Genomic DNA, 16,907 nt, shown 5'->3' on the forward strand with positions numbered 1-16,907 from the left:
CAAATATTGAGCCATTTCTTCTGCCAACATCTCTTAACAAGTCTTTGGAAACCATTACACTCGAAGAACTGGAGCTAATACTCAAAAAACTTAGAAATGGAAAAGCATCTGGAGAGGATTCAATAAATGCAGAATTATTCAAGTATTCCAGTGACATCTTCAAGCAAAGATTTCTCAAATTCATCAATTTAATTTGGAATGGCAACAGACCACCAGAGAATTGGCAAAAAGCTATAGTTATTCCTCTTCATAAGAAGGGCAGTGTGAAAGATTGTGGATATTACAGAGGGATAAGTATACTCAACTCAGGTTACAAAATTTACTCAAATATTGTCAGAGAAAAATTATTCAGGTATTATGAAGATGTGATTGGAAATGAACAACATGGATTTCGAAAGGGACGTTCATATGCTGATGCTTACTTTACCTTGAAAATCTTAGTCGAAAAACGCAGGGAATTTAACTTGGAAACTCACATAGCATTTGTTGATTTTAAGAAAGCCTTTGACCTAGTTAATAGGAACAGACTTCTTAATATCTTAGCAGAAGATAATGTCCCACAACAGTTAATAGATAACATATACAACATGTACAGTGACAACCTTATTGCAATAAAGTTAGGTAATCATCAGACTGAACGGAAACCGATCAGCAGAGGTGTGAGACAAGGTTGTGGACTTTCTCCTTTGTTGTTCATAATACAGGAATGGAGGCATGAAAGGCATGGATCAATCCCAGTCAGCAGATATCTCACACATCTAGATGCCATACTCTTTGCTGATGATGTTGCATTGGTAGCATCATCAGAAGATGATCTTCAGTGGTCAGTATTTAATCTCCAGAAAGTCTCTTCAAAATTCGACATGATCATTTCACCACAAAAGAGCAAAATAATGGCCTTTAAGGGGAAGGACCCTACCCCAAGTAAAATCTGTTTAGATAATAAAATTTTGGAAAGAGTCAACGAATTCAATTATCTGGGATACAATTTATCTTACCAAGGGGAAATTGATATCTCTGCAAAAATAACCAAATTTACCAGAACAACAGGAATCATAAATCATATCATGAAGCCATCTCTTGTCCAAAAACACACTTGCTTACGTCTTTATAACACTTTAGCCAGACCAACGCTTTGCTACGGCAGTGAGGCATGGACAATAAGAACTCAAGACATTTCCAGAATTACAGCAAGTGAAATGACATTCATGCGCAAAACAGCAGGCTATACGAAATGGGATCGTATAAGAAATGAAGATGTGCTTAAGGGACTGAATGCGAAATCAGTAATCAGTTACATCTATGATTACCAAGAAAACTGGAAACGTCATGTTCAAAGGATGGAATCTGGAAGACTACCAAAGGAGATCCTACGCTATCAACCAAGAGGACAGAGATCTATAGGACGTCCAATGAAGCGATGGAAAGAAAATGCAAGACCGTAACAGGCCACATGGCCCAGTACTTGGAAGGATGTTGATGAGGATGATGCAACCTTCATTTCAACCTTGACGAGTCCCCTCTTCTACACAATTTAGATTAATTATTACCTCAATTATCACTTTGAATCATCTGCAAGATTATTATGAACAATGGACTTGAAACACGACCAATTTTACAAGGACGATTCTACCTCCTAGATTTTTTAAAATGTATATTTTTAAGTATAGCAAGAACAAGCGTGTATTTTTCTGTTTTTTAATGACTTCTCATCAGTATATTTTTATGCACTATTTTCTTGATTTTAGTGGACATAAGTGTATGTTTGTTATTTATAGGAATCATGAGTGTATGACAACTCTTTACTGCCTGTACTGTATGGCACTTTTTAATCTATGCTGGAAATAAGTGGCCGATGATGTCTCAAGGAGACAAAACATATCCTGCAAATATTTTTGACATTAACGTCATTTTAATTGCTAACATGATTATATTATATACTGAAAAGTTGAAAACCTCAAGTCTTTTTATTTTGAAAGTGGTATGTTCTAAGTTGTCACTGGAAAGATGGCATTGAATCACATTAGTAGACAAACAAGCTTGAGTGGAGTTTTGAAAAGTAGGAAAGTATGAAGATAAAGTTGGAATTCAATAGGACTAATCAGAGCAAGTATTCATTCACAGAAACAGGAATTGGAATAATTTACAAAAGGAGAAGTTCAATAAATTTCCAAACTGCACACAGAATAAATTCACAAATTTCATTATAGACTTCTGTTAATAAGCCCAAAATAAGACAATAACAATAATCAAAGGAGGATTATTTCGAACCTTCCCAAAGTTCTCTCCAATATAAAAAATATTTATATCCATTACTCAAAAGTAATCATAATTTATCATTTTACCTTTTTTTGAACATGTTATACTAAAATTATTGTATTTCCTAACTGCATTTTTCCCAGGAAAGTTATGGTTGAAGGTCTCATTTAACAGTAGTCATTGTTATCAACAAAAAGTGGCACATCAGGAATGTTCTCCCATTCTGCAACAGATTTAATGTTTTGGTAGTATGCATGATAAATTGGTGGAACATAATCCATCAGTTGCTTTAAGTATTTCAGGTTTGCATGATTTATGGGAATTGGAACATACCGTATAATCCTGAATACAACCCGCATTTTTTCTCCAAAAAATATTGGTTCTAAATCTTGGGTGCAGGTCATATTCAAGCTATTCATTCTTGTAAATATTTACTACATTTACATGGAATTTTGAAATAGATTTGAATATGGTTACCATACTCAATATTCCACATGTAAATGGGCATTCAGGTCTTATTGTGTTTTAGTTATGTTCTAGAAAACAAGATTGATTTTTTTCTCAATACGGATACAGTGGCATGTAAATGTGAAATGTAAAGTAATGAAATATGGTAAATCAAAGAATATAGGTAAATATGTGGTTAATATAAAAGCCGCTGCTGCGGATGCTCGATCGTCATTTGTTTCACAAGTGTTGCTGGCATGCTGAGTGCCCAAATAGCTGATCTTGCGGGATATCGTACTTTGCGAGAGTCGACACTGTTGGTTACGGAAGTCTACCTCGCTCACATTCGAGTTCCGCATCTGTCTTGATAGTAAGTGATGGATTCAAAACAGCATCTGCAGTCATTTACTGTGTGTGAGAAACTTGACGTTGTAAGCAAAGCTGAAATATAAGGAAATCGTGCCGTTGGCAGAAAGTATGATATTGATGAATTGTGTGTTCATGATCGACGGAAGAAGGAAAAACTAAAAAGTAACAGCGATCGCAGAGCGTTCCGCGGGCGGAGTGCAGTGTTTCCGGAAATTGAAGAACGACTCCACAAATTTGTGATAGAAAAATGTGAGTTAGGATATGGTGTTTCTAATGAAATGTGTCAATTGAAAGCACTAGAGATCTCAAAAGAACTCAAAACACAGGGTTTTACTGCAAGCCGCGGATGGATCCGTAACTTTTATCGGAGAAAGGGATTGTGCATTTGGAGACGTACGTCTATTTCACGTAGTCTCGCTGGGGCAGATGAAGAAAAATTAATGGCCTTTCAGCATCACATTACTCATTTGAGGAGCGAAAGAAAAGGAGGATGTGCAAAGGGCAGTGCGCAGACTAGAGACCTGATGTTAAAAATTAAATAATTGAAAAGGAGGTTCAACCTATTCAATACTTAAAAGAAAGAAATGTAGTAATTACATTCTTATTTAAATGGGACCGGTTTCGACCTTAGTCCAGGTCATCATCAGCTGTAAAAACATGTACAATGTTTATGAATATTGGAGGTCAGTTTCACACTCTGATAGGCACAAAGACACGACACCACATTCTGTCATGCACAAAGTCACAACACTATCAACTAATATACGAAGATCAAAAATAACTTGAAGTCGCAGACGAATAGATTTGTAGAAGAAAGACATTTCAATTTCATCCACTGACCAAAATAAAATAAAAAATGTCATGAAGAATGAAGGGATGGACATGAACCCATCAAAAAATGAAACAAACAAAAACAGTGGATCAGACTCAAAAAAAAAAAAAAAGGATCGCAAATAATAATATTACTGACCAAGGGACCACTCGTAAAGCACAATGATGCTTAATGTCTACAGGGGTGCAAAATCCACGTCTAAGGCTCCACAGAATGGTACATGTCGCAAGTAAAGTAGAACCATGGTATTTGTTATGTTGGGGTACCAATCAAAAGTAGCGAAGACTCACGGTGTTCCACACAAGATGGTACTGCTCACAAGTATTGTACTTCGTACAGGTATCACAGACCTATGGTGTTTCTCACACAATGGCACCACTCATAGCCAACGCAAACCGATGAGTTTCCTCACCTAGGTGTACTAGTCACTGGTGCCGGTCCCACGGGCCCCGTGGTTTTCCTCACATAGTGGATACTAATCACAGGCAACGCAGACCCACGGTGTCGCTCATATAGTGGTACAACTAACAGGCAACGCCCAGACCCGCGGTGTTGCTCGCATGGGTACGACGCGCGGGTAATGGAACCCCCCCCGCCAGGATGCTACTAATCACAAACCCATTTCATACCAAATATAGTGGTGCAACTCGCAAGTACAGGCAACCCATGGTGTTCCCCGTGTGATGGTACGAATCAAAAGTGGTTTCATGGTTCTAATTCAATCATCCCTTGGTCGCCCCTTTTAGTCGCCTCTCACAACAGGCAGGGGATACCGTGGGTGTATTATACGTCTGCGTCCCCCACCCACAGGGGGTAAGGAGAGAAGGAAAAGAAGAAGAAAGAATGGATTTGTCACTTCCAAAGATGAAGTGTTTTTTTTTTTTTTTGCTAGGGGCTTTGCGTCGCACCGACACAGATAGGTCTTATGGCGACGATGGGATAGGAAAGGCGTAGGAGTTGGAAGGAAGCGGCCGTGGCCTTAATTAAGGTACAGCCCCAGCATTTGCCTGGTGTGAAAATGGGAAACCACGGAAAACCATCTTCAGTGCTGCCGATAGTGGGATTCAAACCTACTATCTCCCGGATGCAAGCTCACAGCCGCGCTGCCTCTACGCGCACGGCCAACTCGCCCGGTCAAAGATGAAGTAACGGACGAAGAAAGGCAAGGGGCACGAAGGGCGTGAAATGAAAGACTCCCTACACCTCAAATGCTCTAATACCGTCGGGGTCGGAAAAGAACAAGAGTTGACCAAGGGAGATCGGACAGGATAGATGAAAGTGAGGAGCCTGGCACAAGTAAGTTTCCGTAATTTCTGTCTGTCTGTATGTACACGCATCACGAGAAAACGGCGAAAGAGGATTTAATAAAAATTGGTATGCAAAGTCGGGGGAGTAAGCTGCTACAATCTAGGCCATAAATAATTGTATTCACGCTGAGTGAAATGGTAGTTTAGGGGAAGGCCTAAAACTTTAAACTCGCATATTTATGTTATTACCGGTCGTATTTTAATGAAAATTGGTATGCGAAGTCAGGGAATAAGTTGCTACAATCTAGGATATAAATAATTGTATTTACGCTGAGAAAAATGGTAGTTAAGGGGAAGGCCGAAAATTTAATTTGTAACCCGTAGTGGGTGACATGGTACCTGAGCTGCAAGAAAACGTTTAAGTTTTTATTCTGGATGAATCGAACTATTGGACGGTGATCTCAAGAGTGTTTTCTATACATAAAGAAATTGTAATTTTATTTTGTGTTCTCGGTGAAAATGTTTTGTGCATCTTGAGAAATTGTTTTTTTTCTAGGTAAAGACTATCCAAAAATTATTTTGAAAGAAAATTATTTAGAAACAAACTCTTTGGACATTTGAAGGAAAAATGTGTTATTATGTTTTGTGTATCCCAAGAAAGTTATGTTATTTTTTTTTTTAAGGTCAAAAGATTATTGGATAAGACTGTTAAAGAACTTTTTAAAAATGCCTCAAGATATTTAAGATATTTATTTGATTGTTCAATTATTCCAGTGATAACTAGAGAACTTGAAGATTTTATAATTTGGTCTTGCTGATTTTATGTTTTAAAATTTTGGTCCAGTTTAAAAATGAACTCCCTATACCGACACGTGTAAGAAATTGATGGTTCAATTGTTGCATCAGCAATTTCTTCATGGCTTGTCGTTTGCTTGATGCCCATATAAGGTTAGGGTTTTTGTAATTGGTTGTAATTAGAAGTGTTGTAATTGGTTTAACATGGAGGTGTTTTCCGATTGGCGGTTTGATATCGAACGATTTCCGGTATGATGTGAGGTACGCGTGTGCTACCGTTTTCTTGTTGTCTTTCGTTTTCGATCTCCGAAGGGGTCGGACGCGCGGTGCGCGCGGTCCGGGCCTACGGGGCCAACCTACCCTAAGGTAAGCACGTTTAATTATCTTAATATTTTGTAACATGTGATTTTGTTTTCCTCTTTCTAAGTTTAACCTTCATGTGTTTCGGCCTTTCTTCTTAAATTTCGCGAAATGTAAATGTTCTTATCCTGCCAGGAAATCACCTCGGATCTTAGTTTGGGCTATTTCATTTATGCCTCTGTGTTACACGAGGCCACCTTTGTTTTGGAGGTTTTTCCTGTTTTAAAATTTCTTTTATCCTTTATGTTGCAATGTGTTAATTTTCCGTCAGGTTGCCTCCAGTAGCTCTGTATAATGAAATTACAAGAAAAGTCTGTAGTTGTCCTTTGATGGACTATCCAGAAGATTGTTTGTTATATCCTATCTGGTTTATTGTTCAAGATTCAAGTTGCAGTTGTATTTTGTTCCTTTTCACGTATTGTTTTCTATAGGTTTCTGTTCTTGTTTTTCTAATTATATTTTATACGAAGGGTATGGGCGAGTACGTTCTTTTCCTTACAACATCCTACGATCTTACAGCCTCAGAGGGTCCAAGTCCGCTTTCCACACTATTCCTGTCTGTAGTTGTCATTTAGACCTTTAAGCTTTAAGTATCCTATCCGCATCTTTTATTTTATTTACGATTTTATTTTTAATGCAAAGCGGGTAATCGGTAAATATCAAGTCCTAATTTTTGCTTTGTTATCTTTTCAGAGCATAACCTTTTGCTTATGCAGATGAAGAATTAATTCAGTTTTGTTGTACAGTGATATCAAAAAAATCAACACCGTAAAAATGTTCATTTTGAAAAGCAGTAAGAATATTTTGTGATTTATTTTCTTACGAGTGCTTATGGAATAAATGTCAGAAATTTTGTTTGAATTTATTCTTTTGTATGGTCTTCAATCCTATCTCTTTTAAATGCCTCTAATAGAAGGTCAGCCTGTGAACGAACGTTCCCCCCTTGGGATCTCTCGCTCACTGGCTGGGCTAGTTCGGGAAAAAGGGGGAACAACAATACCACGCATTTCTTATCAGTTTCACTCCATGCGCTCTGTTGCTACAAGCAACAGCTTCAACATCCGGTCTAAAGCTCCGTGCACAACCAAGTATGTGCGTCAATTGAACAGCGTAAAGTTCTGTGCGCAACTAATTATGATCGTCTCAGCTGTGGGCAGTTTTCTGTTTGTTTCCACCTTTTGACTATTATTTGGAATAAAATGGCCAAGAGCAAAGAAGAATGGATCAGGGAACTACTTCTGGATTATCATCTGAAGATAGCGATGATGATGGAGAAAGATAAGGTAGGAGAAGGTTATCATAATACAAATAATGAGCAATCATAGGATGAGTATGAACAGACTATCCCCATATGACGTAAACAACCAATCCAATTTTATTTTGGGAAAAGATAATGAAACAAATGTATTTATGCTCTCCACCACAAGATGTGAGGCAACTGCCACTAATACTTCATGCAGGCATTTACCAGGTGTTCAAGGACCAGTAAGAAGTGTATTTCAGATTTTGCGGTGTTGGAATTTACTTTTTCCCGAGCAAATGATTGACAAAATCGTTCTATGTACGAATATAAAGATTGCAGAGATTAGGAGCAAGTATGACTGAGGGGATGCCAAAGACACTAACTTTGCAGAAGGTTTTTTTTTTTTTACATGGCAGGTGTCCTTAAATCATCTCACCTAAACCTTGAAGATCTGTACCAAACTGATTTCACAGGAATCGAGTATTTCAAGATGACGATGTCTCAATGGAAGATAAGGTGATTGTTTGGTCCACCCTGTCAATGAAACTAGTCAATACGGACCAATTAAGAGACCGAAAATGGTCAAATTTGTCAAATCGGAAGATGGGGTTCCTAAAGTGTGTTAGATCTGATAACAAACACAAGAAATGATCAGCATCAATATGATAAATTGGCACCAAATCATGAAGTCTTTGAACATTTTAATAATAAATGTAAACAGCATTACACTGGTAAGTATGGAACAGTAGATGAAATGCTGGAGCCATTTTGAGGGCAATGCCCTTTCCGACAATACTTTAAATCAAAACCAGCTAAATATGGTACAATGGTGTACCATTTGGCTGATGACGAAATGTTTTACGTTCAAACAGGGAGTTTACTGTGAGAACTAACCAAAAGGGTCATACCAACTCTGTAGATGTTTTGAGAGCAACTGATCCTATTTCAGGCTCAGGAAGAGGAATTACGGTAAACAATTTTTTTCTTTCAATACCATTAGCTAGTAAATTGGCAACACAGCATGAACTGTCAATAGTAAAAACTTTAAGAAAACAACAAGAGAGAAATCCCTCCACTGTCAGTATACACCAAGCATAAAGAACGACAATTATACAGCAGTTTGCTCGTTTATAGTGAACATGCTACTCGTATCATTCAAGTTCAAACCAAATAAAGTGGTTTTGTTGCTGTCGACCAAACACCGTTCTAATTCCATAGATGAAGAAAGTGGTGATAAACGCAAACCCATACTTCTAACAAATTATAATGGGACTAAAAATAAATTGAAGGAAACATACAGTGTCACAAGAAAAACAGGTGGTCCCTTTCCTTACTTTTTGCTTTGATAAATAATGCTGGAGTCAACACATACCGTGGAAAAGTGGTGATTATCGTTTTAAGAGGAAGTACAACTAGGTAACCATCCTCGATACAACACAAATCAGAGAAACAATGGAAGGGATCTGACACTTCGAAAAATGTAGGTATCGGCCAAAAAAATATGAGGGCTACGAAGCGCACGAACATGAAAGACACCCTAGGCTTCGAGTGCTCTACAAACAAAACATTCTTAGATGTGAATTCCTAAAAGCTCTCTCACAAGAACTGTGCATGGATTACTCGACATACAGGTCAACTCTTAAAAACCTACTACTTCAACGGAAGTCAAAATAAGACAGCTGGCTGGCATCGAAGAGGATCAATGGCCCCGTGCTCCAGGTACTGCTGGCCACTGTTCTTACTGTTCATGGTGGCAAAATCATAAGGCAAAGGTCACCCTGTTATTGATGTTGTAGGTACATATGTAAAGAGCACACAATGAACATCTGTAACAAATGTGTTGCAGAAAACAAGAGACATTGAGGACAACAGTGATGCAAATGTGTGATTCAGCAAACCTGTGTTTCTACAATTGAGTGTGAAATTCATTATAATTAAATAGTTGTTGAATGCTTAAATATAAACAGATGAAAATACCTGTCACTCTCTGATTTTCAAGATATATTATCACATTTCACGCGTAGTAATGTAAGATGTAGAGGGTTACATTATTTCATTATATTTCCTATTTAAAACAATATAAGTGATTTATTTTACATAAATGTCTTCCATAACTAAACTTTATTGTCTCATTTGTTATTAGGTAGTGGACTAGAGATAAAAAAAAGACAATTTAGTAACTCTACCCTACTTTTAATAATGCCCGGTCTTTTTGACTGTGCACAACTAAATGTGTGTCATTTTTTGTGCGACCACACAAAGGTTTAAATAATTATTAGATTGTAAGTGTATTATCCTTTTAAATCATTCCATTCTGTAAAACTGAAATATACTGGCAGATGTATTGCAGCAGTAGCTTAGTCCATTCTTGACATTACAGATAATGCAAATCCAGAAACTCAAGAACTTTCGTATTTAACCTAATACGATCGCTGAAAAATAGCCCACCATCACGACAGATACATCTCTTATCCAACAACAGATGGCAGCACTCGACTCTTTTTTGTTTAATTTGGAGGCTTAATCTGTTTTTACGGGCATGCCTTAAACTGATAGCAAATCTGCCATCTGGGTGCCAGCCCTAAATGCAGATCAGTTTTAAATGTAATGTAAAAAAATCATTATCATTGCACATCCAGACGCACAGGTCGTCCATGAGTCAAATGATATCAATCAATCAATCAATCAATCAATCAATCAATCAATCAATCAATCAATCAATCAATCAATCAATCAATCAATCAATCTTTCTGGCTGAAGTTAGTCAACTGATAAGGTGGATTCTATTCAACAATGGAGAACCTGAAGCACAAATGTATTTACAGAAACATTAGAAAAATGTACCCTAGTTTGAACAAACCTTATGCCAACCCTTGAGAGGCCATTTTCGTTTTTTATGGAGGTAACCAGTAAAGATGTCAGGTTTCTTTTCATATCTCTGGCCATCCTTTAAACCTTCCAATATTTCCCACTCAGAATCTCGACGTGCTGTTCTCTTACTGCTGGCTGGAACAACTAGCAAACAAACATAATTTTAAGCAGTGTCCTTTTTCAACAATTTCAACTCATTTAAAACTTACATATTCAATACAGTTGATATTCATTTCCAATAAAACAAACATGAAAATAAGAGTTACATTGTAAGACAACTGCTTAACATGTAGATGCAGTACGCAGTAAAACAAACAGTACTGAAATTACAAACTTGCTCAAAATATAAAAATATGTCATAACACAGAAGGTGACAATGGCAACATGCACCTAACTGCATCGGTACAGCAAGTTTTCAAAAAGTGGTCCTCTGTCTCATGCGTTGTTAATAACAGTCCTGTAGATTGTTGAAGATGTTGATGAACATCGGTTGCCACACGGACACAAAAAATTACTGTCTCTTATAATTCAGGAGTATTCCTAGGTGAGCATCTGTCTGGAAAATAGATTCTTTCAATACGTAGGCATCTAGGGGGAGTGAGATTCTGGGAGTGGGAAGGGTACGGAGAAAGGGCAAATGACCGCCTCATAATACAGACTGTAGCTCCACCTGGCTGCATCATCCTTGCAGTGACAGGATTTTGGTGACATTCAGTACCTTTCAATGTTCGGAGCATGTTTATAATTTCAGTACAGTCTATTTTGACGCATACTGTACCTTACAAATTTTGTATATTGTACTACAGTCAACACCACTAGCCGGGTGGCTTCTAGTAATTCCAAGATCATTTTTAAAATGTTAAAATTCTACAAAAGCCTTTAGTTCTGAAAGTGTTCAAGGCACTCAAATATCAGGTCCTAAAAATTTATCGCAAGTGCAATCTTGCATAAATCTCTCTCCTAAATCATCATCATGACCGCCAACAGTTGTTACAACCACTTTTACAGGTTAAATAGAAAATAAATGAAAGGAGAAGAAGTAGGACAAGCCAAGGTTGTTTACCACAGAGTTCCAGTCTTTTTTTGTATGGAAGATGAAGATTTTGTAGCCTATTATACTGGATTTACCAAGTGAGTTGGCTATGCAGTTTGGGTCACGTAACTGTTAGCTTGAATTTTGGAAACAGTGAGTCCAAACCTCACTGCCAGCAGCTCTGATGAAGGTTTTCTGTGGTTTCCCATGTTCACTGTTCCTTAATTAACACTACGTTCGCTTCCTTCCCAGTCCTGCCTTGTCCCATCATCGCCACACAAGTCTATGTTGGTGTAATGAAAAAAAGGAATAGCAAAAAAAAAAACTGCATTGGATTAAACCCTGATTATGTTTTGTGTGATAGGACTATTTCCTCATTTCTCTTTCCGGCGCCACATAAACAGTATGCGACACTCTTTCGTGAATGTATTCTATAATGTCGGATTCTTGTGACTGTTTAACTACAGATCCTGGGAAATCTTGGAACTACCTAGCTGTCATTGCACATTTTTCTGTATACGAGGCCTGATCAACAAAGACTGAGGCTGATTTTTTTTCACAGATGTTTATTACTCCATTTCAATGTTTACATGATCTTTTTCAAAGTAGTCTCCTCCTACTTCAATGCACTTTATATAGAGTCTCTGCCGGTCCTTGAACACATGCTGTAGACCATTCTTTGTCAGGCCCTTTAGAATCGTCTCACTTTTCTTGAGCACTGCTTCAGAGTTCTCAAATCGAATGCCCCTAAGCTTTGCCGTTAGTGATGGTAATTTTTAAAAAATCACAGGGTGCAAGATCAGGGCTATAAGGTGGATGCGGTACAGAGGTAATGTTGAATCTAGCCAGAAACCAGACTCTGCATGACTTTATTTGCGACGTGAGGCTGTGTATCGACATGATGAAGTCGCCACCCAGTCCGAGAAAGTTCTCGTCGTTTCTTTGCAATGTGCTTCCTCAATGTAGTCAATACTGACGTGTAGTATGCTGCTGTAACAGTAGTGTGAGGGGGAACTGCATGCTGATAAATCATTCCATTACAGTAAAAAAAATGTGATCATCACTTTCCCTGCAGATGGAACAACTTTTGCTTTTTTTGGTGTTGGAGAACCTGGCGATTTTTACACTGTGCTGGCTTGTTTTCCTTCAGGATCATAATGGTGCAGCTATGACTCATCACCAGTGATTATCGATTTCAAAAACACATCCCCTCCATGAGCAAAGAGACGCAGCACCTCATGGCTTGTCTCCATTCACACAGTCTTTTGTTCGGGAGTCAACAGATGTTGCACCCAACGGGCACTAACTTGGGTTATATCGAGATGATTGTGCATAATCTTAAAGACACTGCCATATGAAATTCTCACCATTTTACTGAGGTTACATAATGTTATCCGCCGATCCTCACAATCACAACAGCTGTGTTGATGTTGACTTCAGTCACAGCAGAAGCCGAAACACCAGGCCCACCTTGTTTAACACAGACAAGTCTACATTCTTTGAAGCCCTTGAACCACCTAAACACTGTTGCACGAGGTAGTGCATCTTCACCGTACACTTGCTTCAGCTTTTTGTAAGTACCACCAGCTGTATGGTTTAAACAAAAACAGAATTTGATTGCGCTGTACTGCTCCTCTCACGTCACCTCCATCGTCTGGTATGCAAAATACATGTAGCGTCTACATAATAGAGCATTACTACAAACCTACTGACATGAGAGTGCTGCTGCCTACGGACATTATACATAAAAACCTGCTCTTTTCAAATATTTACGTTACAGATAGAAAACTATCACGGAAGCTACAGGAAAAAATCAGTCTCAGTCTTTGTTGATCAGCCTTCATAAATAAAGATTTCACAGTATTAGTTCTGGGAATGTAAATGGCTCATTGCAAAAGTTTCTTAAAATAGTGGATACATCAACATAAAGAGGCAGTCTTGGGAGTGTTTTGATGAGACTTGTGTGGAAGCCGTGATAGCGAGTGTTTGAAGCCAAGTATGTGAATTAGTTTTACTGGGTTGGTAGTTAACATGCATCTGTTGCAGTCTTTTTATTCTTCGCGATGGGCAGTTGTTCAAAATGGTGGTTTATTGATGTGTATTTAATGTGTAAATAAATTGTAAATAAAACAATGTACAGTGTGTGTGTTTTTGTGGAAAGATCAACTGGCAACTGTGACTAGGACATAAGAATAATTTTCGAGTGAATACGAGTGTAAGTGCGAATTAGAACAAAATGCAAGTGTTACTAGAAAATATGTCTGTACAACAACTCAAAGATGAACTCGCAAAGAGAAACCTTCTGACGAACGGCATGAGGCACTCACTGAAGACACTGTTACAAGACCACCTCACCGAAAAAGGAAAATATCCCGAAATTTTTTTTATCGAGGTGGATGAAACATCAGACTCAGCCACGGAAGAGGAGGTAAATATTACCAAAATGTAGGGGTAGCAAAAAATAGAAATAATTCAGTAGCCAGCTCCTTTTTATCAGGAGCCAGCACAGTTTTTGCAAATATACATTATGAAAACCACAGGTTAGACTAGGATAAAGCTACGAATTGTTTTTGAAATGTGACCTTAAGTAGTATAGTCTCAGTTCATATAAGAATGGAAATTTGTATTTTAAGGGATACTAACCCAAATAGCAGGTAGCAGGTAGGGACCCTCTTCGGAGGCAGCCCTACCCAGGGAGTGGCGCCCCTGCCTATATAAGTCCCAGAGCACACTGACCCGGTGTGTAACATCTGGTATGGGTCCCATCTCAGGGTTACGAGTGAAGACCTCAACGACATCTACGGTAGAGAAGGTGGACTTCGGTATGGTGGAGATAACGGAAGGGGCAAGCCCGTAGCGTCTGTACTCCAGAGGAGCGGCTACGAAAGGCGTCTGTCTCCATGTTAGGGGCGGCCTAATTTTGAACCTGGCAGTAGGTATAAAATGCCTTTGGGTGTGGCGAGGCATCGTAACAATAGCCTATATGGACAAAGCAGATATGGTGCCTCGGAAAAGGTTAGGGTGTCCCCTGCTAAAAGCGACGCGCAGCTCTCAGGTGCTGGGGGAACTGTGATAAATGGGCAACCAGCACCAAACTACATCAAGATTGCAACAGTAAATGTACAGACACTGACAGGAAAGACAGAAGAACTGGTTGACTTCATGATAGAAAAAAATATAGCCATACTTGGACTGTGCGAGACCAAGAAGAGGGGTACAGGGGAGATTCCTCTGAGAGAAGGATACAGACTGTATTACAGCGGAGGACCTGAAGCAAAAAATGGAGTGGCCATCATACTTAGAAAAGAAATCCAAGAATATGTGGAATATACAAAATACGTCAGCGATAGGATGATGATGAGACTCCAGTTTGAAAATGGCGTGAAAGATCTATTTCAGTTGTATGCCCCATAAAATGGTTGCATAGATGAGCACCTAGATACAGGAAAATCAGTTTGGTTTTAGAAGTGGAAGGTCAACAATAGAGCCCATTTTTATTATGAGACAACTAATGGAAAAGCAATGGGAGTACGGGAATGATATGGTGATGACTTTCATTGACATTGAAAAGGCATATGACAGTGTCCCCAGGACTAAAGTTTGGGACAGTCTGGTGCAAAAAGGAATTGGACAGGGATTAATAAAAATGATATGGCATTGTAAAAGGAGTGTTGTTGTTGCGTGCAAACACAAGTTGGCATGGCAAGTTGGTTCAAAATAACTAGTGGGCTGAGACAGGGAAGTGTTCTATGACCAATCCTGTTTACAATAGTAATGGATGACATCATGAGAACAGCAAAAGCAGCATATGGAGGAAGAGAAATGAACATGATGTTATTTGTAGATGATATTGTGATCTGGGGAGAAGACGACAGGAAGGTTCAAGAACAGTTGAATGTGGTGAATGGGAAGATCGAAGAATGTGGATTGAAAATAAGTGTAGAAAAGAGTAAAACTCTTGTTATGACTAGAGGGGAGAAAGAAGGGAAAGGTCAGATTAGACTTGCAGGCAAGCCCCTGGAAGTAGTGGAAACGTTCAAATACCTGGGGAGTGAATTAATGGAGAATGCTCGACTGGATGCTGAGATTAATAACAGGACTCAAGCTGGAAGTTTCTATCATAATGTAAGAAACATGTTATGGGACAAAGATGTGCCAATGGAAGCAAAGGATACTATGTACAAGATGTATTACGTACCCATAACAACTTACGGAGCAGAAACTTGGAAAATGATAAAGAAGGATCAGAGTCAAATACAGGCAGCCAAAATGAAGTTCTTGAGGAGTATGATACAGAAGAGTAGAAGAGACAAAATAAGGAATGAGAAAATCTGGGAAGAAATTGGAGTGGAAAAAATGAATGATAGAATGGAGAAGAGCCGACTAAGATGGTTTGGGCACATAAAGCGAATGAGTGACGAAAGAATGCCAAAAAAAAGGTGATGGAAATGCAAATCCAAGGAAGGAGAGGCCATGGACGACCACGACTGAGATGGAAGTATACAATCCAACGCAGTATTATAGAAAGAAACCTGGACTGGGACACAGTGTTGGAGGAGGAGTGGTGGAAAGTGGAGAGGAACCATATTTGCCCCTACCCAGCTACAGCTGGATAAAGGGAAATGATTATGATGACTAACACTTTCAGGTCTTTTAGCAGTGATGGGAGGGAAAAGGGCCAGGACTGTGGAGGAAGTAGCTGAGCTGGATGTGCAGTTTGGAAATTATGGCAAACCATATTCTGAGCTGCCAATGGTGAGGTTAGTTTCACAACTTTCCAAATGTAAGCTTCTAGCAACACGGCCCTTATCATATAGCAACTCACTCAATTCTAGTGTTTTATAACAGTGCTAATCTACTTTGGATATAGTACAGCACTCTAATCACAATAGTCTGAAGCCACAATATGTACAGCATCTGTCTCTTGTTTACATGCATATTCAAAAAGCGCCATGAAAGGTACGGTGACAAAAACCAGATGTCCGAGCATAACAGGATACAGGATACAGTACACAATACACCTAATGCACACATACATCTTAATCAGATACTGAAAGTGATAGTGACGTGTCGTAGAAGAAAGTGAGGAAGAATGAAGTGATGAAGAAAGGAGTGATGGTGATCCAGTACAAACAGTAGTAAGTGCTATTCATAATGATCACGTAAACAATATTTTGGAGTGGACTGACTTAAAAGCCCCGTGTGGGGAATTTCCTCTTTCTGGACAGCCAGGGCTGCAGTATAATTTGGATGCATCAGACCCTTTTACAGTATATAAGCAATTTTTAGATGATGAAATCTTAGATGTATTTGTTTTAGAAACCAACAGATATGCACAGCAATATGCTGCCTCTAGAAGAGTAAAAAAGAGGCTCAGCAATGGCTAAATGGAAGGACTGCATGAAAGAAGAAATGAAGAAGCTGCTTGCAGTTCTTATGATCATAGGCATT

The 16,907-nt window shown here is 38.7% G+C and overlaps 1 protein-coding gene across 2 annotated transcripts in view; it reads right to left on the bottom strand.

Moving 5' to 3' along the window:
- The window catches only part of LOC136866278 (oxysterol-binding protein-related protein 6), a 398,272-nt gene that overhangs the window by 355,863 nt on the left and 25,502 nt on the right, over nt 1-16,907 (bottom strand). For both annotated transcript variants that reach the window (XM_067143100.2, XM_068226679.1), the window contains exon 4: nt 10,413-10,567. In XM_067143100.2, coding sequence (XP_066999201.2) covers nt 10,413-10,567 — 155 coding nt within the window. The remainder of the gene's footprint in view (nt 1-10,412; nt 10,568-16,907) is intronic.

This window comes from Anabrus simplex, chromosome 3 (assembly GCF_040414725.1).
Source record: "Anabrus simplex isolate iqAnaSimp1 chromosome 3, ASM4041472v1, whole genome shotgun sequence".
NCBI lineage: Eukaryota > Metazoa > Arthropoda > Insecta > Orthoptera > Tettigoniidae > Anabrus > Anabrus simplex.